Source organism: Canis lupus, chromosome 10 (genome assembly GCF_011100685.1).
Source record: "Canis lupus familiaris isolate Mischka breed German Shepherd chromosome 10, alternate assembly UU_Cfam_GSD_1.0, whole genome shotgun sequence".
Lineage (NCBI taxonomy): Eukaryota > Metazoa > Chordata > Mammalia > Carnivora > Canidae > Canis > Canis lupus.
The window spans coordinates 17,856,527-17,883,863 of NC_049231.1; the positions used below are offsets into that span (position 1 = coordinate 17,856,527).

At 68.4% G+C, this 27,337-nt stretch overlaps 1 protein-coding gene across 4 annotated transcripts; it reads left to right on the forward strand.

Moving 5' to 3' along the window:
* The first annotated feature begins 186 nt into the window (after window positions 1-186).
* Window positions 187-25,369, forward strand: PLXNB2 (plexin B2). Of its 4 annotated transcripts, none has more exons than XM_038550108.1 (37): window positions 187-211; window positions 10,088-10,140; window positions 13,613-14,699; window positions 14,911-15,093; window positions 15,176-15,304; window positions 15,700-15,800; window positions 15,890-16,016; window positions 16,250-16,403; window positions 16,513-16,627; window positions 16,707-16,815; window positions 16,897-16,998; window positions 17,441-17,533; window positions 17,741-17,822; window positions 17,915-18,075; window positions 18,162-18,310; window positions 18,426-18,534; window positions 18,637-18,773; window positions 18,891-19,061; window positions 19,416-19,545; window positions 19,630-19,857; window positions 19,941-20,135; window positions 20,339-20,478; window positions 20,574-20,674; window positions 20,810-21,039; window positions 21,157-21,338; window positions 21,618-21,684; window positions 21,830-21,976; window positions 22,375-22,531; window positions 22,665-22,765; window positions 22,837-22,921; window positions 23,047-23,201; window positions 23,288-23,448; window positions 23,522-23,669; window positions 23,779-23,843; window positions 23,959-24,034; window positions 24,351-24,425; window positions 24,502-25,369. In XM_038550108.1, the coding sequence occupies exons 3-37, from the start codon at window positions 13,626-13,628 to the stop codon at window positions 24,604-24,606; spliced, it is 5,544 nt and encodes a 1,847-aa protein (XP_038406036.1). In that variant the 5' UTR covers window positions 187-211; window positions 10,088-10,140; window positions 13,613-13,625; the 3' UTR covers window positions 24,607-25,369. The 4 variants fall into 4 exon arrangements, with proteins under 4 accessions (XP_038406036.1, XP_038406037.1, XP_038406035.1 ...); XM_038550107.1 differs by lacking the exon at window positions 187-211 and adding an exon at window positions 578-680; XM_038550110.1 differs by lacking the exon at window positions 187-211 and adding an exon at window positions 578-680 and having other exon boundaries at window positions 19,959-20,135.
* Window positions 25,370-27,337: the final 1,968 nt, after the last annotated feature.

The following is a 27,337-nucleotide window of genomic DNA, read 5'->3' on the forward strand; positions in this document are numbered from 1 at the left end:
GAGCTCCGTGGGGCTGGGGCCGTCTTGGTCACCGGGGGCTGAACAGGAGGAGGTGCTGGAGGGTGTGGAGGGGACAGGAGGAAGTGAGCGTGCTGGAAGGACGGGCCAGGGAGGGGGCATCGTGGGGGGAGCGAGGCTTTGGGCAATGGCCTCCTTCGTCCCTGGGTGTCCAGCTGCTGCTCAGCACCCCAACCTGGGCAGGAGCTGGCAGGTGAGCCCTGTTGCTGACCTGGGGGCTGGACCTGGGGAGCACCTCTCACGAGGAGGGGGGGGTTGTGGCGCCTGGGAGTGGGTCAGGGCGCAGCAGTCCCCGGACCCCCTGGGGGACAGCAGAGGTGGTGGCCTGGACGCGACGGGGGATGCCCACCGCCTGCCGAGAAGCTGGCTGGAACCCGGGTGACGGCGAAGCGACGGACCCGCTGGGCCGGGACCCTCCCCTGCTCCCCCCTCCCCTCCCCCGCTCCCCCCTCCCCTCCCCCGCCCGGCGGCCTCCGCCGCCTCCCCGCCCTCCCCCTCCCCCCTCCCCTTCCCCCTCCCCCGCCGGGGGCGGGGCGGCTGCTCCCGCGCGCTCCGGCCCCTCCTCGGCCACACAAAGGCCCGTCTCCATGGCAGCCGCGCGGGCCGGAGCGCAGCGCGGATCGCGGCCCGGGCGCCATCGAGCCTCGGCGGCGGACGTGCAGGTACCGCGACGCGGGTGCGGGGCAAGCGGGGGGCCTCGCCGTGGGCGCCGCCCGGTCCCAGTCGGCGCTCCGCGGCGCGGGGGACCCGGGGCCGCTGCCGCCCCGCGGACGCGATCGGGCCTCGGCGGTCCGTGTGCCCCGGGCTCCCAGGTGGCCGGCGAGGCCCGGCGCCGGGCGGGGGGAGGTTCCCGGGGAGCCCCGCGCGCAGCGCCCTAGGGACCCCTCGCCCTCCCGCCCCTCCCTCCCCTCCCTCCGCGCCCACGCTCCCGCCTGCGCGGACCGGGCCGTGGCCGGGTGCAGTCTCCCGGTCGCCGGAGCTCGGCCCCGACCCAGCCGCCCCCGCCGCAGCCGCGGTTCCGGGGAGGCTGGACCCGCCGCCCTGCGCCTCCGCAGCCGCCCGGGGCCTCTGGTGGGGACCACCCTGCGCGCCCCGGGCTGTGCGGGGCCCAGAAGGTGGGACTAGGGCAGCTGGTGTCACGGCCGGCCTGCCTACCTGTCCTCGGGGCCTGCGGAGGCCGCCCGGGTCTGCTGGCCGGTGTGGGCTCAGGGTCGTTCTGGAGCCCAGGAAGCCCCAGAACCGCGTGGTCCAGGCACCTACCCCGGCCCTGAGCGTTCGCTCCCGCTCCACCTCGGCGGGGTTCCTCCTGCGGGAAGCCCTCCTGGACGGCCCTTCCCACTCCTCCGCGCTCAGGCTGATTAGCAGATTTCTGGGGTCCCGAAACTTGAGCCCCGAGCTTCCTGCCACGTCGCTAAAGCCGCTGTTCCTAACAAGTTGGAAAAGGAAGGAAAGGGTCTATTTGTGCTCCCCATGGTCTTTGCGGGGTCAGGACTGGGGGCAAAGCTGGGCCCCAAAGCCAGCGGCGTGTTCTGGGGCCTGGAGGGGTTTCTGGCCTGTTCCTGCGCAGGGAGCCCCTGAGGCCTCCCCCAGCCTAGTGCTGGGCCCCATGGAGGCCGGGGGAGCAGCAGGGTGGAGGGCGCTGTGGGACCCGAGCCCGCAGCCCACACGCTGCCCTGGTGGGGCCTGCACACGCAGTCTGGGAGTCGGGGTGGAGCAGCTGGTGGAGAGCCCATCCCCCGCCCCGAGGTGAGGGTCCCTGGCTGACCCTGCTGGGTGTTTTTGTGTCGTCTCAGCTTTTAGGAACTCCCAGAGAAGATAAAGGACAAACAAGTGGGCTCCACAGATCTGAGCCCCCCACCTCTTGCCAGATCGCTACGGCGAAGGGGGGAGCACCTCGGTGTTTGGGGTGGGCCCCTCAGGAGGCCTGAGGTCTGGCCAGGGGTTCCTTGCTCCAGGAGAGGAGGGAAGTGACTGAGAAAAACAAGGGTTTGGAATGTGAGTCCCCCCTCCTCCGCCGGCTGCCTGCCAAAAAGGAATTATTTTGGATTATCCAGCCGTGTCCAGCCACCCAAGGGGGGAGGCTGCAGCCCTGGGAGAGGCATCCACTTCCGGGGCTGAGGGCTGAGAGCACCGGGAGGGAGGGACGGAAGGGCAAGTCTGGGCAGCTCTGCCACCCCGAGGCTGCTCAGACCGGTCGGGGGCGGGGTGGGAGGGAGGGGATGCGTCACCCTTGGGTTGGAGGTTAGAGGCTGCCCCAGCAGGCCTGCCTGGTGGCCTGGAGTGGACCCAGGCCCCTCCAGGGGGGCCACAGGGCTGGAGGGGCCCCAGGTCCTGTCCTCAGGGTGGGGCGCGGGGAGGCCCAGGCTGGGGACCCTTCCAGCCCCAGCACACGTAGCTTGACGGCCCGGGACGCTGCGGGTTCAGGTTCAGGGACACACCTTGGCGAGTTACTCACACCTGATGCTTCCCAGGGATGACGGGGAACAGGTAGGGGCGGGACTTAGATTGCTCCAGGCGAGACCCCCACCCCAGCCACCGAGGGCCGCACAGACCCCCCAAGCCTCTGACCGCCCAGCCCACACCCCCGGATTCCCAGGGGAACCAACCAAAGGCATTCGTGGGTCTCCGTCCAGGACACGGCCGCCACTGGGTGGGCTCCCAGGGTCCGTGCCTGAGCCTGCCCCGAGCCTGTGCCCGGTGCCCGGCAGCCCAGCGGGGACTGTCCCGGAGCAGGCAGCTTGGGCGGCGCGGGGAGCCCGGGGTCCTGGCCCTCGCCCAGGCCGGTGGAGCGGAAGAGATTGGATTGGAAAGCGCTGTAGGGGGCGGGGAGGGGGCTGGAGGCCTGGGGAGGGCTCCAGATGGCCTCGGCCCACCCCTCCCAAGAGGGCACCCCAGGCCTCAGGCCGCTGCGGGCGCGTGCGCCCTGGCCCCAGAGCCCAAGAGCCCCGGGACGTTGGGTGGGAGGGGTGCTCTGGTGGGGAGAGACCATGGGGTCCAGCACCCTCCCTCGGAGCCCCTTCTCTGACCCAGGCAGGGCCACCTTGGCGTGCCAGCAAGGGCTGCAGCCATGGTCATCCGGCCTCCGGGCGCTGGGGGCCGGCGGGGGTGCTTGTGAGCGTTTTTCCTCTGTTGAGGAGCCTCCTGGGTCACCCCTGCCTTGGACATGGGTGTGGGTCTGGGGGAGGCTGAGGCCAGCGGATCCGACCAGAACCCATGCCCGAGTCTGGCCCTGTGGAGGGGCTGCGGGGGTCCTGCGGGGGGGGGGGCGGGGGGGACCCGCTTCCCTGGGGCGAGGGCCTGGGCCGGGCTGGGGCTGGGCAGAGGTCTGTCCAGAGCCTCCTGGGTGTTTGTGTTTGGGGTGGGGCTGAGGGTAGGGTGGGGTGGGGCCGCCTGTGGCTAATTGTCTTTGGACTCAAATTACAGGCTGAGACCGGGATCTGGGATCTGGGATCTGGGATCTGGGCGTTGTGATCAGCTGGGGGAGCAGGGGCAGCTGGGGGGGGGGCGGCGCGCTTCTGGTTCCCCCACCCCACCCCACACGCCCTTCCCCTCCTGGTTTCACATCTCCTGACGGGTGCCTGCTTCCCTCTGCCTCGCGGGCAGGAGGACCTTGGTTCCCTCAGCTGCCCAGGCCTCCCTGCCCGGCCCTGAGTCAGGCCACCGTCCTGCCCGAAGGCCACCCACATGGGTCTCTGATCGTCTGCTCCGTGCATGATTCACAAAGTCATAACAGTGGCTGGACCCAGGGCCCCCAAGGAGCCTACCGTGGCCAAGGACGGTGACCAGGCTGCTCACAGGGACGCGGGCAGGGCTGGCCCGCACCTGGAGCTGGCCATCTGTGTCCCGCTTTGTCTCTCTCAGGGGTCTCCGCACCCCCCCACATCCCAGCACCCCTTTCACACAGAGACGGGGCCACGATGCAATGTGGCTGGTGGCTACTCTCCCACCCCCCAAGTGTTTGGGAGCAGCGTGCTGGGCGTGCGAGAGTCTCCCGGGCTGGGATGGGGTATCTGGGGACAGGGCGTAGCCGGCGTCCACACCCTGGTCTCCAGGCCCTGGGACGGCGTGACTTTGAACCTGGCAGTGCTGGGAGAGTCCTGGCCCCGGGGCCACGGCGAGGGAGAGGAAGTCTTTGGGGAGCAGCCTGCATTCTGCCCCCAGCCCTGCCAGCAGCCCTGCCCCAACATATCGCTGCTGCACCGAGACTGAAGCCCGGGGTGGCGCCCGCTGGCCAGCAGGTCCCACGTGAGGCCCGGGATGGACAGGCCCAGTGGGGAGCTCAGATCTCTGCCCAATGCTGCCTGGCTGGGCGCCCTTGCCAGGAAAAGCAAGAGAGAAAACTGTTGGACGGGGAGCCCTTGAGGACCCACCTGTGTCAGCAGAGCCACCCGGCGGGGCATGTGCCCCCAGGGCAGTTCTGGCTGGCCCTCAAGTCCCCATCCCTGTCCCCTGAGCCTGCACGCCACGGACCCAGTCCGCAGCGACCCCGAGCTGGCTGCTGGAGGCTGAGGGTGCGCTGAGGTCCTGAGAGGCCCCAGCAGGCAGCATGGGGGACGGGAAGGGTGCTGTCCCCGCCTGCTGTGCCCCCACCCCCGCCCTTGCTCTGGGGGCCTGGGTCTGTCCTGGGCTGCAGCAAGCCTTTGGCACTTGCGGTACAGGGGCCCCGGAGTGGCAGCCTGGTAAGACAGGGGACCTGGCCACGTGGGCCCGGCTGTAGAGAGGTGGGGACTCTGGGCTGCACGTGGATCCTAGGCTCCCACCCCTGCCGCAGGCTGTCTGCAGGCTGTCCGCAGAGCCCGAGGCCTTGGTGGAGAAGGCGCGGTGGGGGGTCCTGCGTGGTCCACCTGCCCCTGCCCAGCCCCCTGATCGGGATGGGAGACCAAGGGGAGGGAGAGGGGCGCTGGGGCTTCAGGGAGCTGGGCCTCGTCCCGTGCCTCCCAGGGAGGCCAGCGCCCACCTCCCCGCCCCCCCGCCCCCCAGAGCGCAGCCACCCTGGTGCCTCCCCAGCACCTGCCTCACGTCGCAGGCAGCTCCCCTCCAGCTGAGCAGGGCCTTTCCTCGCTTGGGCTCCCGGTCCCTCTTCCCTCCCCAAACTCTGGCCGTTTTCCTTTGTGGGTACCAACTGCCGCCCCACCTTTAGCCTGGCCCAGGCCCCACCCAGCACCCCAAGCCCTGTGCGTCTGGCGGGGCCCCCAACCTGGCCTCCACTGGACACCTGGTTGGCAGCAGGCGGCCTGCGTACGGGCCCTGCCCCTCCACCCTGCCAGCACGGGGTGGCCCCAGCGCTGGGTACCCCAGGCTCCTCCCCGCCGCTGTTTGTCCTGGGGACGCACTGGGCGCCGGCAGGGTCCCTCGTGGGCGTCCCAGACGAGTGTGCCTGCACGTGTGCGGTCACGTGAGCGAGAGGTGGCTGGTGTGGCGGCTTGGCACGGCGCCCTGGGCTAATTGTGGGGTTCGGGAGTGATAGAGGAGGCGGGGCTGGGGTGACCGCTGAGGCGCTGACAGACTTGATGGGGAGATTACAGGCCTTGCTTACTCCTCACTCGCGCGGCAGCCCCCCCCCCCCCGTCCGCCCCACCCCCACTCCCGGCCCAGGAAGGGGGCTGGGCCCAGGAAGGGGGCTGGGGCGGGGGCTGCTCCACGCCCCGCAGCTGCCCCGCAGCTGCTGTGAGCCTCAGGCTGCCCTGGCCTGCGCACAGCCAGCTGTGAGGTGAGCCTGGGAGGGCAGATGCGTGGGAGAAGCTCGGAGGGGAGCAGCTCTTGGAGGGGCATGGGCAGAGAGGCCCCGCGTCAGAGCCAGCCGCTCCCACCCGCCGCGCTGGGAACCCTCCGCCTCCTGCATGGATGTGGGGCACGAGGGAACTGAGCCTCTCGCTGGGGGCCCTTCTGTGTCTGGGCATCCGTCCGAGTTGCTCTTCCTACCCATGCAGTGGCTGCATGCCTCATTTGTGCTGTGGACACCCTGTGGGGTCCGACCTTTAGGCGGCCCCTCCCCACCTTACCCCATCCTTCTGTGGCTATCCGACCACAGGCCACCCGCCGGTTATCTCGGGAGGATGTCCACACGCGCGTAAAAGCAAGGCCGGTCCCTGCCATCTGCTGGGGCTCTGTGAGCGCGGAGTGGGGGGCACACAGCAGCTTCGGTGGCACACAGGAAGCTGTCGGGCTTTGGGCCGAGCAATGGGACGGGTCAGCGGGCCACAGGCCGGAGTCTGGTGCAGAGCACGACGCTGTGGGGCCGTGAGCAAGCACTGCTGTCCTAGCAGCAACCTGGGCCCTGGCCGGTGGGCGCATCCTGAAGGGCCTCAGCGTGGGCGGCTGGGGCTCGGGAGGAAGGGGCTGGGTGGTGGTGGGCACCCAGTCTAACAGAGCCCACGCTGCCCTGAGGGCCTGGGGGCCAAGGAGGCTGGCGACTGCTGCCTGCACCGAGGGTCTGCGCCCTGTCAGCCACCGGAACTGTTCTCCGGCTTCTCTGGGCCACCGGGCTGCAGGGCAGCTGCAGGGAGCCTTCTGTGGGCACCTGCAGGGGATGCAGGGCAGGGGCGTGGGGAGGGGCCACAGGGAGCTGTCCGTGGGCACCCGCAGGGGATGCAGGGCAGGGGCATGGGGAGGTGCTGCAGGGAGCTGTCCCTGGACACCTGCAGGGGCGGCAGAGCAGGGGCTGCAGGGCAGGCGTGGGGAGGGAGGGGCTCGAGCACACACAGGCTTTGTTGAGCGAGCCCCGGGGACACCTGAGGGCCGGGCTGGACCAGGCGGCCCCGCTCACCCCTCCTGGGCTGCTGAGAAGCCACCGCGGCCGGCTCCGTCGGGTGCTCGCCGTGCTGGGGTCTTGGGCCGTGGGGACTCGCCACGGGGACCCAGAGGCCGGACTCCCGGCGCCCAGGGCGGCCCCAGGGTGGCAGGTAGGAGCGTCACCGGCGGCGAGGGGTCCAGTGGGAGGCTCCGGTGGCGCTGACGCAAGTCTGGGGCTGCGACGTCAGTGTGTCCCTGGAGCCCCGCCCGCCCGCCCCGCCCCTGCCCTCGGTGCCCGGGCGGCGGGAGCTCGGCCTCGCCCGGGTCGGGGTCGCGGGGCGGCGGGGGGGCCGGGTGGCGGGGGAGGTGGCGCGGCCCGGACCCGCGCGCAGGTAGCGGCCGCCGCGCCGCCGGCAGCAGGTGAGCGCGCCCCGCCCTCGTGACCCGCGCCCCATTGTTTCCGCGCCCCTCGGACCGGCCCCCGCCCGCCCCGGCCGCGCCCCCCCTCGCGCTTGTTTTGGAAACAGCCGAGGCTCGGATTTGCCGGCGATTTGCGGGCGCTTCGGCCTGTTTTGTTTCCTCTGATTTGTTTAACGCTCCCCGCTAATTGCAGATTTGCATTTTCGTCGGGAGACTTGAGGCCCGGTCCCCAGGCTGCCAGCTGCCGGCGGGGGAGGGGCGGGGCGGGGAGGGGCGGCTCGGGAGGCTGGCTCCCCGCCCGGCGGGGCTCCCCTCGCCCCCCCCACCCGGCCCCCCACCTGCGCCACCTGGACCCCCCCACCTGACCCTCACCCCCCCACACACCTGCCCCCTCCACCCCCGCCTGTGCTCCCCGGGCCTCTGGGCCCCCTCCACCCCCCATCCTGGCCTGGCCAGGGGCCGCCCCCAAGCTGGACCCCACCTCCCCAATTGCTGTTAGCAGGAAGCAGAGAAGAGCGTCCTGGGAAGAAGGGCTGACCCAGCCCTGGGGGCTGTAGGCACCCGCCTCTCGGGTGCCTTCTGTTCACCTTCCTTGGGGTGTGGGGGGTGCAGAACCTGCCCGTGCCAGGGCCCTGGGGACCATGGGTTAGAGGGAGATGGCACCCAAGGGAAACCACAGGGACCCATCTGGCAGCTCGCCTGCTTCCTGCTCCGTCTGCCCCGCCTGTGGGAGGAGACAGCCGTGTGTGAGGTTGGGGGTCAGCTGCAGGGCACCTGCTGGTTCCCCAGGCACTGGCTCAGCGCAGGTGCACATCCCGGTGCAGATGCGCTTGTGGCAGGCCCGTCGGGGATGACCCAGACCCTAGAGGACAGGGGACTGTCACACAGGCCAGCTCAGGGTGGCTATCTCAGGATTCCATGGGGCAGGGGTGGCAAAGCAGAGGTGGTGACGAGTCCCCCAGAGTGCCGCCTCCCATAGGCACAGCCCTAGGATTTCCATAGGGTTTGCTTACCCTTCCTGGCAGTTCACTGAGGTCGATGTTATCACCCCCACTTTACGCGGGGAAACTGAGGCACAGCGTGGCCTTGTGAACTACCCACCTGACCAAGATAGAAAGCGACTGAGCATGAGTTTGAATCCAAAAGGCTGGCTCCGGGGTTACCCGGCTGGCTCAGGGGATGGAGTGTGACACTCCTGATCGGGGTTGTGAGTTCGAGTCCCACACTGGGTGTAGAGATCAATGTAAAATCTTGGAAACAAAAACAAACAAACAAAAAAAAACGAAAGCCTGGCTCCAGCCATCTGCCCTTGAGGCTGTCGCCTGGGGAGCAGTGGGTGTGAGACTATGAGGTGGGGGGCCCGAGGCCTCCGGGGCCTGTGATCCCGTGAGCTGCCTTCTGAGGGAAGTGAAAGTGGCCGTCCTGAGAGCCCATGATGCTGGCTGTTGGGGGCGCTGGGGGGCACGGCTGGGGAGTTGGCAGAGGCACCCTGGTGTGGGACGGCCGCCGGGGTGGCTGAGGAAGGACGGGCCCAGGCTTCATCTTGCCGGAAGTGTCTGCTGGAGGAGCCTGGTGTTGGTGCGCGGGGTGCGTGGGCCGGGGGGAGGCAGCCGCCCTCACCTTTGCTGCGGATGGTTGGACGGACGGACAGACAGACAGACGCCAGACTGGAGGGCAGGCCATGGAGGCCGTGTGCACCCCGGCTGCTTCCTCACCAGGCTGCGTCTCCTGACCAGGGGTTTCACCCCTGAGTTTGCCTGTGGGGTGGCCCCGGCTCCTTTGACCAAGGCTGCGCCTCAGCCCTGCACCCGAAGCGCGAGCCCCTGCCCCTGCTCCGCCCCTGCTGGTCTCCTTCGGATCTGCCCCGGCTCCTGCCCCAGCCTTGCAGGGATGTGGGGGGACGGCTCTGTGTTGGCGAGTGCTGCCCCAGACATTGGGGCCCGTGGTGTAGGCTGGTCCTGGGGGGTGGGGCTGGGGCTGGTCCTGGGGGGTGGGGGCTGGGATTGGCCAGGAGAGGTGGTGGCTCTAGGGCCAGGGCTGGCGGGGGGGGGGGGGGGGGGGGGGGGATGCTGGGGGAGGCACCCATTAGCGTCCGGTGGTTAAGCCTCTGCGTTTAGACGATGCGGGAACATGTCCTTGTGAGACTTTTTCCGAAACTGGTAAATGAAGTTCTTTTGCTACCGAGGCCTGGCCTCCCTGCCCCCAGGCTTTACTACTGTTTTCAGTTTGAAAGGCGGCTTCTACAACTTCTCAGCAGTTAGACCCACAGAGATGCAGGAATCCCGTGCTGCCGCCACCCCCTGCACGGCCGGGCGTGTGTTTTGGGGTCCCCCGGTTGGGTGCCCGGTGGTTGCTGCATCGCCATCGCGGTGTCCGTGGACAGGCGTCCCCTGCGGGGGGGCGGTGGACACGGGAGCAGGGCTGCTGCAGTGACAGGCTAGCTCTAGTGAATGAATCACTAGTCCCCGGGGAGCTCACGACTGTCTCCGTTTCACAGGGGGGAAGTGAGGCAAGTTCACACGGCTTGGGAGTAGAGCTCGGGGTCACCCGCCTGCTTGTTATTCAGAAAGCAACTTGTGTTTTAACCAAATACACCTACCTGGCTGAAAAAAGGCACTTGGTGGCCACAGACCAATGACAAAAGGAAGCTGGTCCTTGCCCCCTTTCTCCCATGCTTGTGTCCGGGAAAGGCCACATGCTGTGCGCGTTGGGGTTGGGGTGCGGACGGACGGAGGGACCCAGTGGCCGGAGGGACCCGGTGGCCGGTGTCTGAGGAAGGGCTGCGCTGGGAGCAGGCTGCAGGGGGCAGAGGAGGTCGGAGGTGTCCCCTTGAGCTGCTCCCCCTCCAGCCGTGGAGTGGACGGTCGGAGGCAGGCCAGGCTTGGGGTGACACCGCTGTTGCTCCTTTGCTTCCTAGAGAATCTTGATGCTGGCGCAGGGCGGAGACTGAGCTGGACTCCTGGAGGCTGGGTGAGTGGAGGCTGGGCCCCACCTGGGGAAGGCAGAGGGGGCTGCCGCCGCGTGGCAAGGCTAGAGGAGGCCTCCCCTGCCACCGGTGGTGGGTGACCTTGAGCTCCGGTCTGGCTGGGCCCTGGGGCGCACGGGGGGCTCCGTCGGCTAAGCTGGGGGTCCTGGGATCGAGCCCCGCATTGGGTTCCACGCCCGGCCTGGAGTCCACTTGAGATTCTCTCCCCCACCCTCCCTGTGCGTGCGGCCTGTGTCTCTCTGTCTCTCTGTGTCTCTCTCCCTCTGCCCTGGCCCTGGGGGCTGCCAGCAGCCCTCCCACCTCCCGTCCCCCCTTCCCCGAGGCCCTGCTCTCCTCGGGAGGGTGGGCTCCACTGACGCTGGCTGACACTGGCAGGCGCCAGGCTCTGGGTCTTCTGGGTCTCGAGGGCTGCGAATCTGGGCTCTGGAAGGAGAGCCTGCCCAGACGTTTTTCTGGGCCAGCAACGAGCCAGAGTTTGTGCAACTTTTTGGAAGTGCACCTCTGGACCGCAGCCAGGAAGAAGGCCGCCGATGCCCTTGAGGAAATCCCCGCCAGCCCCGGTGAGCCAGGGGTCCTGGGGCTGCCTTCAAAACAGGAAGCGCCGTTCCAGGAACAGTAGGAACACTAGGGGCAGGAAGCTTTGCCGGCTGTGCCTGGCGCCTGGAACAGGCTTGAGCTCCTGGTCAGGTGGGTCACCTGAGGCTTTGTTTGCCCAGGAAGGGGGGAGGGAGCCGCTGCCTCTGACCTAGGGCCCTCCTGCCACCCTGGGTGATCTGGGCTCTCGCATGGTGCGGGGTGAGTTCGGAACGCTGGGATTTAAGCCTCAGGGTGGCCGCCACCCTGAGGAACCCTGGGCAGGATCTGGTCCAGCTCTAGCAGTGATGCTGCCCCAGACCCGGGGCCCTGGGGGGACCGCGCTGGCCTCCCCGCTGAGGGACTAGTGACACGGATGTTAACTGGAGGAAGACCAGAAGACCGCAGCTTTCTTTTTAAGCACTGCGACCTGTCTGCCTCTTGGGTCCCCCCCAAGGCTGTGAGTTAGCAGGGCTGGGGGAGGCTCCGAGCTGGAGCGGGGCCCAAGAGTTCCCCACCTGCTGTGGCTTCCAGTCCCGGCAGCCTGCGGACCCGCAGAGGGTCCACATGGGGGGGGGGGGAGGGGGGGAATCACTGCTGCCGGGACAGGGAGGGGGACGGGGACTGGGTGGGGGCCGGGGGATGGGGGTCAGGGGACGACTGGGGGACTAGGGACTGTGCCGCCCACGCCGTCGCCGGCCCCGCCCCCGCCCCTGTTCCCGCCCCCGCCCACCCACACTCCCTCCCTGGGCCCCGGGAACATTCCTTTCATTCCGCGCTCCAGCAGGCGGGTGGGAGCCGCCGGGCCTGGGTCTGGGTCTGGGCCAGGGTCTGCAGCGGCGCGGGGCCAGGTGAGCGGGGTGAGCGGCCGGTGGGGGCGGCCTGGCCGGGGAGGCGAGGGGCTCGGAGGCCCACCCCTGTCGCCCTGGCCGGCGCCGCCAAGCGGACTTTGGGCCCAGACGCAGCCCTGGGTCACGGGGCGGGGGCTGGACGAGGGGGCGGGCCCTGGATGAGGGGGCGGGCCCCCGGCCCTTTACTTCCCTGGGAGGGACAGGGAGGGACCAGGCACCGGGAAGTGCCCACGGGTGCCCAGCGCCCGGCCTCGGTGTGGAGGGCAGCCTGGGAGTCGGGCTCCTGAAACCTTGCCGGCTCTGACTAAAGGCCTGGCCGTCCCCCAGCCCTGTCACCCCCTTGGGGCCTCTCTGGCTCTCCTGCCGCCTGCCCAGCCTCTGCCCCCGGCAGCCAGGGGCCCTCCTGGGTCCCTGCGGTGTCCCCTTCATGCCTGGGTGGGGGTTCTGTGGCGCAGCAGCCAGGGGGCCGGCAGCACTGCAGGCTGTACTGCAACACACTGCTCCAGGGGGTAAGGAGGGTCGTGGTCCTGAGAATGGAGGGTGGCGGGGGAGACAAGACACAGCCTGGTCAGGGGTGCCTGGTGGCCCGAGCAGAGAAGGGAGTCTGGTGCGGAGGTGAAGCCGGCTCATGCCAGCAAGCACAGCCCTCCCTGCCCAAAGCCAGCGCTCCGAAGCCTCCTGTGGCCCAGGAGCAGAGCACGTGGCTTTCGGCCTTCCTGGAAGAGGGGTTCTCAGGGTAGAGGAGTGGGGGCACATGCAGGGAGGGCAAGGCAGCACGGGCTGTCTGGGGCCCTCCTTTCCCTCCGCTGCCCGGTCTGGCCCCCTAGGCATCAGGCCGGAGCGCCGGGGGCTCCCGGGAGGCAGGGCCCAGCAGAGGATGGATGCCCAGGGGATTCAGACCAGGATGGAGCAGGTCCCTGGGGGACCCCAGCCCCCAGCGCGGAGGAGGTCTAGAGGCCGAGCAGCCCTGCTGGGTCTCCCCGGCCCCCGTGCCTGACTTGGGGGGAGAACCACATGTTCACGTCCTCTAACTTGGGGACGTTTTGTCCGCCTTGGCTTCAGTGGCTCAGCCCTCACACACGGACGCCTGGGCCTGCGTATGTGCCTGACCTGGCCCCCCTCGAGGGCTGGCGGCTCCTGGAAACTCTTCCCGGGGTCCTGCCCCCTGGGGTCCGGGCCTGGGGGTTGGCAGGGCCTGGGGGTTGGCGGGCGGGCTGGCTGGCGTGTTGGATGGGGAGGCAGGGCTGGGCTGTGGTCCGAGTGGCTCTCGTGTGTCCTGGGGCACCTGGCAGGCTCCGTCGGCAGGAGCATCGGCGGGAGCGTGTGACTCTGGATCTCGGGGTTGAGTTCGAGCCCCACGTGGGGAGTAGAGACGACTGAGGAAAGTGGGGGCCTTCAGTTCACACAGCTGGTTCCAGTTCCTTTCCATCTGAGGTTCTGGGTCCCTGTGTTTCCTGTGAGGTTGCACCACGTTCCGAGAGTCAGGTGTAGAACAGGTGTGTGGTCAGCGGTTGGCACATCCAGGCCTGTGCCCTCTTGGCCCGGGCCTGTGCACTGGGGCTCATGGTCTGGGTGCCCTCAGATCAGCTGGAGCCCTGGGGTCCTAGGGTGTGGGGAGAGCACACGCGTGAATGCCTGGGGGACCTCCCAGAGGAGGTGCTCTGTTGCCTCGCAGGTGGAGGACCTGGAGGTATGGAGGCCCTGGAGGTGTGTGAGCCCCAGGGGCAGCCACACACACCTGCAGCTCCCGTGGTGGTGGCCAGAGAGCCCGTCCCCCAGCTCTAGGTTGGGTTACAGGTTGAGCTTCTCGAGAAGGTCTGGGAGTCAGTCTCCATGGAGAGGAGGGCGCCCAGTCCCTTGTGCGGGAGGCAGGGAGGGACTGGGTCCCCCTGGGGTGGGCTCGAGGCCGGCACCCCCTCTGGCCTACATTCTGGTTCTTGGGGGGCGGGTATCTGGAGAGGCCCTGGAGGGGCTGCTTCCTCCATGTGCCTTCTCCGGGCTGGGCTCCCCTGATCCTGCTTTCTTCCCACAGGGAGCGGGGGGCCATGGCTCTGCAGCTCTGGGCGCTGACCCTCCTGGGCCTGGGGGTCACGGGTGCAGGACTGCGGCCCCGAAAGCTGGACATGTTCCGCAGCGAGACGGAGCTGAACCACCTGGTGGTGGACGAGGCGTCGGGCGTGGTATACCTGGGGGCGGTGAACGCGCTCTACCAGCTGAGCGCCGAGCTGCAGCTGGAGCAGCAGGCGGCCACCGGCCCGGCCCTGGACAACAAGAAGTGCACGCCGCCCATTGAGCCGAGCCAGTGCCATGAGGCTGTGCAGACGGACAACGTCAACCAGCTCCTGCTGCTGGACCCTCCTGGGAAGCGCCTGGTCGAGTGCGGCAGCCTCTTCAAGGGCATCTGTGCCCTGCGTGCGCTCAACAATATCTCCACGCTGCTCTTCTACGAGGACGGTAGTGGCGAGAAGTCTTTCGTGGCCAGCAACGACGAGAGTGTGAGCACGGTGGGGCTGGTGAGCGCCACAAGCCCTGGCGGCGAGCGTGTTCTGTTCGTGGGCAAAGGCAACGGGCCGCACGACAACGGCATCATCGTGAGCACGCGCCTGCTGGACCGGACCGAGGGCAGGGAGGCCTTCGAGGCCTACACGGACCACGCCACCTACAAGGCCGGGTACCTGTCCGCCAACACGCAGCAGTTTGTGGCCGCCTTTGAGGACGGCCTCTACGTCTTCTTCGTCTTCAACCAGCAGGACAAGCACCCGCCGCGGAACCGCACGCTCCTGGCTCGCATGTGCAAGCAGGACCCCTTCTACTACTCCTACCTGGAGCTGGACCTGCAGTGCCGCGACCCCAGCGACCCCCAGGCACTCCGCTTCAGCACGTGCCTGGCGGCCTCCGTGGCTGGGCCGGGTGCCGGCAGGGTGCTGTACGCCGTGTTCAGCAGGGATGGCCGGAGCGCCGGGGGCCCCCGCGCAGGCCTCTGTCTGTTCCCGCTCGACGAGGTCCACGCCAAGATGGAGGCCAACCGCAACGCCTGCTACACCGGCTCCCGGGAGGCGGGCCGAGACACCTTCTACAAGCCCTTCCACGGCGAAATCCAGTGTGGCGGCCACGGAACGGTACGTGGCCTCCGCACCTGCTCCCGTGGGTGTCTGGGCAGCACCAGCTGTGAGGACGCCCTGCGCGGGGGCGAGCTGTCACCAGCCGGGTCCCACTCGCGGGTCGCTCCCTCGGGGGGTCTTGGCCCCCGGGGGCGTGTGTGGGGACGGGGCTGGGAGGCCTCAAGCAGGGCGCGGGGCCTATGCCCAGAGCTGACGCCACGGTCCACAGGGCGCCAGCGAGAGCTTCCCGTGCGGCTCGGAGCACCTGCCCTACCCGCTGGGCAGCAGAGACGGACTCACAGCCACGGCCGTGCTGCAGCGCGGCGGCCTGAACCTGACAGCCGTGGTGGTGACCACCGAGAACGGCCACACGGTCGCCTTCCTGGGCACCTCCGACGGCCGGGTCCTCAAGGTGAGGCCCGGGGCTGCGGCGGGCGGCTCCCGGGGGCCACCTGTGCACGGCCCCATCTTCATGCGCGGCCCTCCGCCCGCAGGTGTACCTTGCCCCGGACGGCACCTCCGCGGAGTACGGCTCCATCCTCGTGGAGATCAACAAGAGAATCAAGCGGGACCTGGCACTGTCTGCCAACCTGACCAGTCTCTACGCCATGACCCAGGACAAGGTGGGCCGAGGAGCCCTGGAGGAGGGGGTGCGGGTGACGGGGGGCGGGGCAGCCTCGGTGCCACCCCGAGCCGTGTCTGGCCGCTTCCTGGTCTCGGGCTGCAGCGATGCGTCTGCTCTGAGCAGAGGCAGGGGCCCCGACCATGGGGACGTGGGCCAGGCCCCCTCCACTGAGGGGTCTCGAGGTGCACAGGGCGGCTGGGCCCCTTGTTCCCCCGGACGCCCCATGATCCCAGGCACCTCAAGCCGCGGGGCGGTTCAGAGCCGCTGCCCCTGGACCCCAGGCCTCCCGCTGGCAGCAGGTTTTTAAGGCTCAGAGATAAAGGTGGGCCCTCGCCCGTGACCCCAAGGGGCCGGTCCCTGTGGCAGCCTGGCTCACAGTGCTGCTGCGCCCAGGTGTTCCGGCTGCCGGTCCAGGAGTGTCACATCTACCCAAGCTGCCAGCAGTGCCGCAGCTCACAGGACCCCTACTGCGGCTGGTGCGTTGTCGAGGGACGGTGAGTGCCCGGGGGGGCTGGGGGGCCGGGGGGCTGGGGACGGCGGGTGGGCCGGCAGGCGCAGGTCTGAGGCCACCCTGCCCCTGTAGATGCACCAGGAGGGTTGAGTGCCCTCGGGCAGAGGAGAGCGGCCACTGGCTGTGGAGCCGTGACGAGGCCTGTGTGGCTGTCACCGGAGCGCAGCCCCAGAACATGAGCCGACGGGCGCAGGGCGAGGTGCGTGGTGTGGCAGGGCCGGGGCCGGGCCGGGGTGGGGCTCCCACTGGCGGAGGCTATGGACGAGGAGCCTGCCCTCTGTGGGGTTCCCCTGGCCCACATGACCTGGGACAAGCACAGGGGCCTGTTCCCAGTGAGGAGTTGGGTTCCCCATCCCTGCCCAGGGCTTGGCGTGGGCGGAGGGCAGGTGCCCTGGGCGGAGGGCCCCGCTGTGAGCCGCCCGCCCTCCCCAGGTGCAGCTGACCGTCAGCCCCCTCCCAGCCCTGAGCGAGGAGGACGAGCTGCTGTGCCTCTTCGGGAATTCGCCGGCACACGCTGCCCGCGTGGAAGGGGACGTGGTCATCTGCAACTCCCCGCACACCATTCCTCGCACACCGGCCGGCCAAGGTGAGGCCTCCACACAGCAGGGGGGCTGGGGCAGCCGGGGGGCGGGGACACGCCTTGCTGCCCACCCGCCCGGTGCCTGCCTGATGCCGTCCCTATCTGCCGTCTGCAGACCACGTGGCCGTGAGCATCCAGCTGCGCTTCAGACGCAACAACACCTTCCTCACGTCCCACCAGTACCCATTCTACGACTGTCGGGAGGCCATGAGCCTGGCAGAGAACCTGCCGTGAGTGTCCCTGCTGGCCCAGGGTGCCCGTTGCCCAGCCCGCGCCGTGGCCGGCACCCCTCACTGCCCTCTCCTCCAGGTGCATCTCCTGCACAAGCAACCGCTGGACCTGCCAGTGGGACCTGCGCTACCACGAGTGTCGGGAGGCCTCCCCCAACCCCGAGGACGGCATCGTCCGCGCCCACATGGTGAGCGTCTGTGGGCACCAGCTGGGAGCCGGGCTGCTGGGTGCTGGCGGGGCAGCCCTTGACCAGCTTTGTTCCCTCCAGGAGGACAACTGCCCCCAGTTCCTGAACCCCAGCCCCCTGGTCATCCCCATGAACCACGAGACAGATGTGACCTTCCAGGGCAAGAACCTGGAGACGGTGAAGGTGGGGGCACTTGTGGGGCCCGGGAGGGGCCATGGGGGCTGCTGGATGGTCTGTAGGGCTCGGTCACAGCCCCTTTCTTGCAAAACCAGAGTCAAAGTGCCTGGTGCTCACTCGAGCTTCCCCTGGCTCAGGACCCCAGCACTCGAGGGAGGTGCTGCCCACGTATTTGGGGGCAGAGAAGCCAGTGGGACATGGGGTCATTCAGACGGGCCTTGAACGAAGGCAGAGAGTGGGAGATGGAGTTTTATGGTTTGGGTGTCGGGTGGCTGGGCGGCCGGGATGGGGCCACACCGTGGTGGTGACCGTGGCGGGAATGCCTGGGGGCGGCTGCGCAGTCCTGAGATGGGGTGGCTGGGGTGACAGGTGTGGGGTGCAGAGAGGTGTCGGCGCTGGGCCGGGGGCGGGATGGGCGTCCGGGCGTCCTCACCACACTTCCTTGCAGGGTTCCTCTCTGCACGTGGGCAGTGACCTGCTCAAGTTTGAGGAGCCGGTGAGCGCCCAGGAACCAGGAACCTTCTTCTTTCGGACCCCAAAGGTACGGCCCCCAGGGCAGGCAGGGGGTAGTGCAGAGGGAGTGTGGCCTAGGGTGTCTGCATCTGTGAGGCTCTGGCTTCCTCCCACCTGGAGGCCTTCCCCTGCTGCCCCTTGGCTGTGAGGGGACTGCATGGGCCACTGCGCACTGGTCACCCCGGGTCTGAGTGGGAGCAGGAAGTACAGGGGGTGTCCCTGCTCGTCCCCCCAGCTCTCCCACGACGCCAACGAGACCCTGCCTTTGCACCTGTACGTCAAGTCCTACGGCAAGAACGTTGACAGCAAGCTCCAAGGTATGTGGGCAGCTGGGCTTGTGGGGGGGGGCAGGCGGGGAAGCAGGGCTGGATGGGCAGGGCGGCTCCGCTGACCCCCCTTCCTTGTCCAGTCACCCTGTACAACTGCTCCTTCGGCCGGAGCGACTGCAGCCTGTGCCTGGCGGCCGACCCAGCGTACAAGTGCGTGTGGTGCGCCGGGCAGGGCAGGTGCGTGTACGAGGCTCTGTGCAGCAACACCACCTCCGAGTGTCCACCGCCCGTCATCACCAGGGTGAGCCTCCTGCGCCCGCCCCCGCCGCCCCCCGTGCAGCCCTGCCCACCTGAGCTGCTGGGTCAGCTGCACTCTGCCCCTTCCAGATCCATCCTGAGACGGGCCCACTGGGCGGGGGCATTCGAATCACGATCTTGGGGTCCAATTTGGGGGTCACCGCGGATGACGTCAAGAGGGTCACCGTGGCAGGCCAGAACTGCGCCTTTGAGCCAGAGCGCTACTCCGTGTCCACCCGGTGAGTAGACGGCCTGGAGGGCAGGGGGCCGGGTGACGGGGCGGCGGCGGAAGACGGGTCCAGGCACGTGCGGGTGCCCACCGCTGAGCGTCCTCCCGGCTGGTCCCTCACCCAGGATCGTGTGTGCCATTGAGGCTGCGGCGGGGCCCATCACCAGGGGCGTCACGGTGGACGTCAACGGGAAGCTGGGTCACTCACCACCCCATGTCCAGTTCACCTACCAGGTAAGTGCCTGGCTTCTGACCATCGAGGGTCGCCTGTGGACTCGGGGCGGGGTCGTGCGTCCACCACCTGGCCCTGATCCGAGGCGTCTGCCCCTCTTCCAGCAGCCCCAGCCCCTCAGCGTGGACCCAAAACAGGGGCCACAGGCCGGAGGCACCACACTGACCATCAGCGGCACCCATCTGGACACGGGCTCTGAGGAGGACGTGCGGGTGACCCTCAACGACGTCCCCTGTAAAGTGTGGGTGTCGTCTGCGGGCTGCTGAATCTCTGGGGGATGGGGTGGGGGCAGTGGGGCCAACCTGGCCCATTGACCCCAGGGCTGGGGCCGGCACTGATCAGCAGTTCCCACCCCCAGGACGCAGTTTGGGGCACAGCTGCAGTGTGTCACCGGCCCACAGTCCGTGCTGGGGGAGCTGCCCCTGGAGATTTACTACGGGGGCTCCCGGGTGCCCAGCCCCGGCGTCCTCTTCACCTACCGCGAGAACCCAGTGCTACGGGCCTTCGAACCACTGCGAAGCTTCGTCAGGTGTGGCCTCACTCCCCTCCTGGCCAGCTGGGGGCCCCCACCGTGCGCTCACCCCTCTCGGCTACTTCCCAGGCGTCCTCTGCCCACTAGGCCCTGAGGGCATGGTGGGGCTGGTCTGCGCAGCAGGGGAGCCTCCAGGGAACCCCACTACACCCCCAGATCAGCTCTCCTAGAAGCCCAGATTGCCGCCCCCCCAACTTCCAACAGATGGCGGTGCTCACAGTCACGGTCGCGGGTGCCCGTGTGCACAGACCTGCACCCCAAGTGCGGGGCGGGGCCACAGTTTGGCAGGGCACCCGCTCGGGAGCTGGCTTGCCCAGGTCCATCCTCTCAGGCGCTGCCCCCTGTCCGCAGTGGTGGCCGTAGCATCAACGTCACGGGCCAGGGCTTCAGCCTCATCCAGAGATTCGCTATGGTGGTCATAGCCGAGCCCCTGCAGTCCTGGCGGCAGCGGCGGGAGGCCGGGCTCCTGCAGCCCACGACGGTCAGTCCTCGGCACGCGGGCCCCCCGGGAGGTGCGGCAGGGGCCCTGGGCCACAGGGCCTGACGGCCTGGCCTCGGCCTGCAGGTCGTGGGCACGGAGTACGTGTTCTACAACGACTCCAAGGTCGTGTTCTCGTCCCCGGCGGTCCCCGAGGAGCCCGAGGCCTACAACCTCACGGCCCTCATCCAGATGGACGGGCACCGTGCCCTGCTCAGGACTGAGGCCGGGGCCTTTGAGTACGTGGCCGACCCCACCTTTGAGAACTTCACGGGGGGCGTCAAGAAGCAGGTCAACAAGCTCATCCATGCCCGGGTGAGGACTGGCCTCCGCCAGGGGTGGGGGCGGGGTGGGTGGTCAGCAGGAGAGGCCGCCCAGGTGTCCCTGACTCCCTCCAGGCCGCGTGCTCCCCCCAGGGCACAAACCTCAACAAGGCAATGACGCTTCACGAGGCCGAGGCCTTTGTTGGTGCCGAACGGTGCATCATGAAGACGCTGACAGAGACGGATCTGTACTGCGAGCCTCCCGAGGTGCAGCCTCCCCCGAAGCGGCGGCAGAAGAGGGACACGACGCATAACCTGCCTGAGTTCATCGTGCGTGTGGTCGTGTGGGCACTGGGCTGGGGTGGGGGTGTGGGGGTCATGGGGCTCTGTGCCCCAGGGGCAGGGTAGGGGTGGGGGTCCCGAGGCCCCAGGGGCAGGGCAGGGGTGGGGGGGGTGTGCCAAGGCCCCAGGGGCAGGGGAGGGCAGGGGTGGGGGGGTTCTCCATCACAGCCACATATGCCCCATCTTTGCAGGTGAAATTCGGGTCTCGGGAGTGGGTCCTGGGCCGTGTGGAGTATGACACGAGGGCGAGCGACGTGCCACTCAGCCTCATCCTGCCACTGGTCATCGTGCCCATGGTGGTGGTCATTGCCGTGTCTGTCTACTGCTACTGGTGAGCCCCCTGGCCACACACAGCACCCCACGCAGGCTCTGAGCCAGCGAGCAGCCTGACGCAGGCCAGGCCCAGTGACCTCCCTGTGCCCCCAGGAGGAAGAGCCAACAGGCGGAGCGCGAATACGAGAAGATCAAGTCCCAGCTGGAGGGCCTGGAGGAGAGCGTGCGGGACCGCTGCAAGAAGGAGTTCACAGGTAGGGCCTCCGGGCAGCCAGGCGGGAGGCTCACTGCTGGGACTGGGGTCTCCGGGGGAGGGCACCTCCTGGGACTGGAAGGCTGGGGACGAAGGCGGGCAGGCGGCAGACTGCCTCACCCTGGCCTCCCCCCAGACCTGATGATCGAGATGGAGGACCAGACCAACGATGTGCACGAGGCGGGCATCCCGGTGCTGGACTACAAGACCTACACCGACCGCGTCTTCTTCCTGCCCTCGAAGGACGGCGACAAGGACGTGATGATCACGGGCCGACTGGACATCCCCGAGTCGCGGCGGTCTGTGGTAGAGCAGGCCCTGTACCAGTTCTCCAACCTGCTCAACAGCAAGTCTTTTCTGGTCACTGTGAGTGGGGCCAGGGTGGGTGGGGCGGGGCAGGGGAGCAGTGGGGGCAGGGTGTCTGTCGTGGGGAGCCCCCCAGCGCTCCCCCGCTCACCGCCTGCCCCCCGCCGGCCCTGGCAGTTTATCCACACCCTGGAGAGCCAGCGCGAGTTCTCCGCCCGCGCCAAGGTCTACTTCGCGTCCCTGCTGACAGTGGCGCTGCACGGGAAGCTGGAGTACTACACGGACATCATGCGCACGCTCTTCCTAGAGCTCATGGAGCAGTACGTGGTGGCCAAGAACCCCAAGCTGATGCTGCGCAGGTGTGTGTGAGGCACCTGCCATGCCCGGTTCGCCTGCAGACTCAGCCACTGCACGTGGGTGGGGAGGGGGTGGCCGGCCACGGTGGCGCTGGCAGCATGGGCATCTCCGCTGGTGCCCTTGGCCTCTGCTCTCTGTGGGACGGGGTGGAAGCTGCTGGGGGGGTCTAGGCTGGACGTGTGCGTTCTGACGGGGCCCTGAGCCTGGCAGGGCACTGTGGGGCCCAGAGGAGCCGCTGGGCCTCAGTACCCCACTCAGCGAATACCTCGTTGCACCCTCAGGTCCGAGACGGTGGTAGAGAGGATGTTGTCCAACTGGATGTCCATCTGCCTGTACCAGTACCTCAAGGTGGGTTCCCGGTGGCCCTGCCAGGGCTGCGGAGGAGTGAGGTGGCTCTCCCCGCTCTCCCCCCACACGTCCGCCTGCATGTGGCATCCCCAGGGGGTTGGGCCCGGCTGGTCCCCCGTGGCTGAGCTGCCCTCTGTTGCTCCAGGACAGCGCCGGCGAGCCCCTGTACAAGCTATTCAAGGCCATCAAGCATCAGGTGGAGAAGGGGCCCGTCGATGCCGTGCAGAAGAAGGCCAAGTACACGCTCAACGATACGGGGCTGCTGGGCGATGATGTGGAGTACGCACCCCTGGTGAGCCCCGGGCCGGGGTGGGGGTGGGCCTCAGACGGGGTTCCCCATGTCGCTGGGCTCTGGGCAGCCTCCGTTCCGGGAGCTAGAGGCCATTCAGGGACTCAGGCCCAGCTGAGTCCAGAGAGGGGTTGTGAGTCCCCCGCAGCTGTTGGGGCTCAAGGGTGTCTGGAGAGAGACTGCGTGTCCTGGCGTCTGGGGCTGCTGCAGGCACACCTGAGAGTCTGCTGACCAGGGCTTGTGGGGACAAGGCCAGGCCAGGCCACCCCCGGTGCCCTAGGGTCTCAGAGCTGCCCCCGCCACCTGACAGCGTGGCCATGGGGGGCCGGGGCTGCTCCCACAGGGGTGGGCAGGGAGAGCGAGGCCCCCACGCTGGCTCTTCACTCTGTGTCCTCCTGCAGACAGTGAGCGTGATCGTCCAAGACGAAGGCGCAGATGCCATCCCAGTCAAGGTCCTCAACTGTGACACCATCTCCCAGGTCAAGGAGAAGATCATCGACCAGGTGTACCGCACGCAGCCGTGCTCCCGCTGGCCAAAGGCTGACAGTGTGGTCCTCGGTGAGCAAGGTCCCTGTGTCCCCCAGGGAGGGGTCTTGCCCTTGGGCCCAGGGCTGGCCGGCGGTGGAGGGATAGCCAGTGGGAGTTGGGCTCTATGGGGCCGGGCTCCAGGTGTTGGGCTGTGTCCTTCCAGAGTGGCGTCCAGGCTCCACGGCCCAGATCCTGTCAGACCTGGACCTGACCTCCCAGCGGGAGGGCCGGTGGAAGCGCATCAACACCCTGATGCACTACAACGTGAGTGGGGGGCCGGGGCGTGGGGGGCCACGCGCGGGGCGGGGCCTGCCCTCATGACGGCCGTGCCCCAGGTCCGGGACGGAGCCACGCTCATCCTGTCCACGGTGGGAGTGTCACAGCAGCCGGAGGACAGCCAGCCGGACCTGCCCGGGGAGCGTGAGTCCCTCCCTTCAGCCTGTGCTCTCAGCGTGGACTGGCGCCTGCTCTGTGCCGCCCTGGCTGGGAGGGGGGGTGCCAGGCTCCAGCCTGGTCCTTCACCCCCACCCCGCCCCACCCCGCAGGCCACGCCCTCCTGGAGGAGGAGAACCGCGTGTGGCACCTGGTGCGGCTGGCGGACGAGGTGGATGAGGGCAAGTCCAAGCGGGGCAGCGTGAAGGAGAAGGAGCGTACCAAGGCCATCACCGAGATCTACCTGACGCGTCTGCTGTCCGTCAAGGTGGGTGCAGCAGGGGGGCGCTGGCCCAGCACTGGCTGGGCGCTGGCCGCGCCCCCTCCATGCTGAGTGCTCCTGCCATCCCGCAGGGCACACTGCAGCAGTTCGTGGACAACTTCTTCCAGAGCGTCCTGGCACCCGGACACGCGGTGCCACCAGCCGTCAAGTATTTCTTCGACTTCCTGGACGAGCAGGCGGAGAAGCACGACATCAAGGACGAGGACACCATCCACATCTGGAAGACCAACAGGTGGGGGCTCCCCTCCGGCTGCCCACCCCGCCCCACGGTCCGCAGCCCCTCATTCCCTGTCTCCCTGCCTCAGTTTACCACTCCGGTTCTGGGTGAACATTCTCAAGAACCCGCACTTCATCTTCGACGTGCACGTTCACGAGGTGGTGGACTCCTCCCTGTCGGTCATTGCGCAGACCTTCATGGACGCCTGTACGCGCACCGAGCACAAGCTGAGCCGCGTGAGTGGAGCCCACAGGCCGGGAGGGCGTCTGAGGCTGGGCTCAGGACGAGGGCCTGGGGTGGGGCCTGGGACCCCCCGCCGACACCCCCTCCTGTCTGTGCCCCCAGGACTCCCCCAGCAACAAGCTGCTCTACGCCAAGGAGATCTCCACCTATAAGAAGATGGTAGAGGAGTGAGTGCCCTCCCCTCTGCCCGACCTTGGCACCCACCCTCGGCCCCTGGGGGTGGCTCCCACCCTGCCTGGGAGGCCTCACCCCTGCCCTGAGCGCACCCCCTCTCCCCTGCAGTTATTACAAGGGAATCCGACAGATGGTGCAGGTCAGCGACCAGGACATGAACACACACTTGGCAGAGATTTCGCGGGTGAGAGAAGATGCGGGGTGGACCCCAGCTGCCCCTGCCCCGAAGCCTGCAGGCTGGGGGCCCCCCAGTGGGGCAGGGACTGTGCTCTGGAGGGGGGCGGGGTCCAGTGGTGCCTACAGGAGAGAAGTGGGGGGGGGGGGCAGATGATGGGCCGGCAGGCGTGGGCTCCATGCGCCCTGTGCGGTGCTGCGCTGGCCCTGCCTGCCGTGTCGGTGTGTCTGGGGGAGTGTGTGTCCGTGGCCAGCCCACAGCTGGAAGCCTTCTATGTGTCTGCCCTCCCGCCACCCCGGGTCATACACTCACCTCCACCCCCCAGGCGCACACAGACTCCCTGAACACCCTTGTGGCCCTGCACCAGCTCTACCAGTACACGCAGAAGTACTACGACGAGGTAAGGGCCGTCCTCCCAGGGGTGGCGGCGCCCGGGCCCTGGGTCCCTGCCGCGGTCTGACGTGAGCCCCCCTCAGATCATCAATGCCCTGGAGGAGGATCCCGCCGCGCAGAAGATGCAGCTGGCCTTTCGCCTCCAGCAGATCGCGGCTGCGCTGGAGAACAAAGTCACAGACCTCTGACCTCCAACTTCTGCCACCACGGTCTCTGGGCACAGGTGCGTGATGCCCCGTGTCAGTCACGGGGCGGCCCCTGAAGACGAGGCCAAGTGGCGAGGCCCTTACCTTTCACCAGCAGAGCAAGAGCCCCGGGGCATGTGGAAGACGCCCCCGGGGGAGCCCTTGTCTCGGTGTCTGGTGTGTGTAGCATCTTTCTCAGCAATACTGCCGGGCGCCCGCCAGCACCAGCCCCTCCTGCAGAACCAGCACCAGGTGTTCTGTCACACCAAGTGATTCGCAAACGTGCCTTATGCCCTGGAGCCGTGCTGGGTCGTTGGGGGCAGTTGGGCCTCCACTCCCCCTCCCTGAGCACCAGCAGCCGCCTCGCATCCTGGGTTTGGCCTCTCTGGGTGAGGTCTGAGTGCCTGTGGCCCCCAGGGCCCGGCACCCAGATTGTGTCTGTCTGTCCCACTGGGACGGAAGGAGAGAAGCGGTACGAAGCCTTCCTGACCTCACCCGGCCGGCCCTGTGGGGCGCTGGCACCCCGGGTGGACTCCGCACCACGGGCCTCACCTCACAGGTCAAGCTGGACGTCAGACGTCGAGGCCCAGGCGGCCAGAGGGGACCCAGCAGGCGGAGGGTCTGTTTCAGCCTGTCTGACAGGCCGTCCTGGAGGCCGGGCCCAGGCTGGGGTCCGGGAGCAGCTCCGCCAGGACCGCCCTCGCCCCTACCCCCTTTTGTAAATCTTGTTAATTGTAAATCAAATATAGCTGTGTTTTTCACTCTGCTGGTTGGCTGGGTTCCTCCTGGCACTGGGGCATATGTGCGTCCCTGCCTGCCGCCCCCCTTACCAGGCCAGACATGGTTGCAGGGTGTCCCCCTTGGGGCTCCCCGGCACGCAGGGGAGTGTTGAGCTGTTCGTGTGGCCCCGGGCCGCCCCAGGGCGCAGGAGCTGAGGCTCCAGGGACAGCCCGGTGGGGACAGCCTGGCATCCCTGCACCCCCCCCGCGAGCGGGGGGGGGGCGGGGGGGGAGATGGGGATCCGGTGCCATCTGGTGGCGAACCCGCCCCCACCCATCCACCTGGGCTCAGGGGCTGCAGCTGATGGCGGTGGGTGTGGCTTGGGCCTCCCGCTGGACCTCGAACCCCAGACGGGTCTCCTCTCCTGAGATGGGGGTACCTCGCAGGCCTGGTCCAGCCAGCACACGTTCAGTGAGTTATCGCTGTGTGCAGACCCCACCAGAGAGCGGGGGCCCTGGGAGGCAGCCCTGTGTCCCCGCTGCTCCGGCTGTGGGGCCATCTGGGTCAGCTCCAGGACGACTCGGGGCTGCAGTAAGGCTGACGGCCGGGGAAGGAGCACGGGGCAGAGGCACAGAGGCACCGCTGTAGCCCTCGGGGTGTCCACATGGTGTCGGCCCGTCAGGCCTGCCCTGTGAGGGCCCGGACTCCCAGGATACCAGCCCAGCAGAAGGGGAAAGCTCCTAACTGAGGACAGGTGTGGTGCAGCCAGCCTGACACGGCTGCATCCAGTTGCCCACATGTCTGCAGCTTCCCCACACTTGCTGCTGTGTCCTCGGGCCGCCCCACACCGTCTCCCCCACTGAGGCTTCCTTTTGGCCCTGGACAGGCTAGGCCTCGGCGGGACCCCCTGCACACAGGGGCAGCCCCATTCAAGCCTCACGGAACAAGTGTGGCTACCTCTCGCAAGGAAAAGGTGCGAGGCAAACAGCTGACGTCCCCCACCCCAAGGACCTCTAGGTGACACGGTTATGAGCCACACTGTTCCCCAAGATTCAGCTGTTCAGAAGCAGGTGGGGTACCTTCTGGAAGAGCTAAGCTGGGGGCACCTGGAGCAGGCGGAGGTGGGAACCTGGGGCCTGGCTGCCAGCCCTCCACCAGCCACTCCTGCCAGCCCCCAACTGGGCAGCCAGTGAGGACCCCTCACATTCTGGGGGGCATGCAGGCAGTGGAGGAAGGGCTGCAGGCCCAACGGGGGTTTACCCCCCCTCAGAGGGCAGGAGGTGTCCTTCTAGGGCCAGTGAGGGTAGAGACTGGGTGTGGATGTTGGGGTGGGGCAGGCCAGCCTGGAGTGGTCGCCATGACAAACTGACGATGACCCACCCTCCCGTGTCCACTTCCCCGTGTCCCTGTGGGGCAGGTGGGGGCAAGGACAGGAGGAAGCACACGGCCTCCATGACCTTTCCTGCCAAGTTGCAGAAAGCTGCCCAAGGCCCTACCCTGCTTTCAAACCAGTGACCCCTCCCCGGAATCAGGGGCCTCCATGTGAGGAGCTCAGGGGAGCTCCTGCCGGCCTACGGGTGGCCTGGGCAGTGGAGGGGACACGGAGAGGAGAGAGACCTTGGACACCAAGGGATAACAGCGAAGGAGTGGGGAGACCGGGATGGGGTCCCGAGGCCCAGGGCCGGCATCTTCCCCGCGGCTTCCCCACCGGGACCCAGCTCCCACCTGAGGCACCTGCCGCTCCCCGCTGCTCTCCGCTGCAGGCCACCAGGCCTGTCACCTGGCCGCAGCCACCTCCTGCAGCCAGTGGCCGGGATGGCATTGTGGGAAGGCCCAGCAGGGGTCCCACCGGGGTCCCTCCCATGGAGCTCTGTCCTCCGGGCAGGACGCTGGCCGGGAGGAGGGCCCTGTCGCCATGGGAACCTGGGGGCACCCCCAGCGCTAACAAAGGCCGCCCCCTCCCCGCCTTCAGCTGAAGCTGCACTGGCTCCGCACAAAACCCAGGCACCGCCCC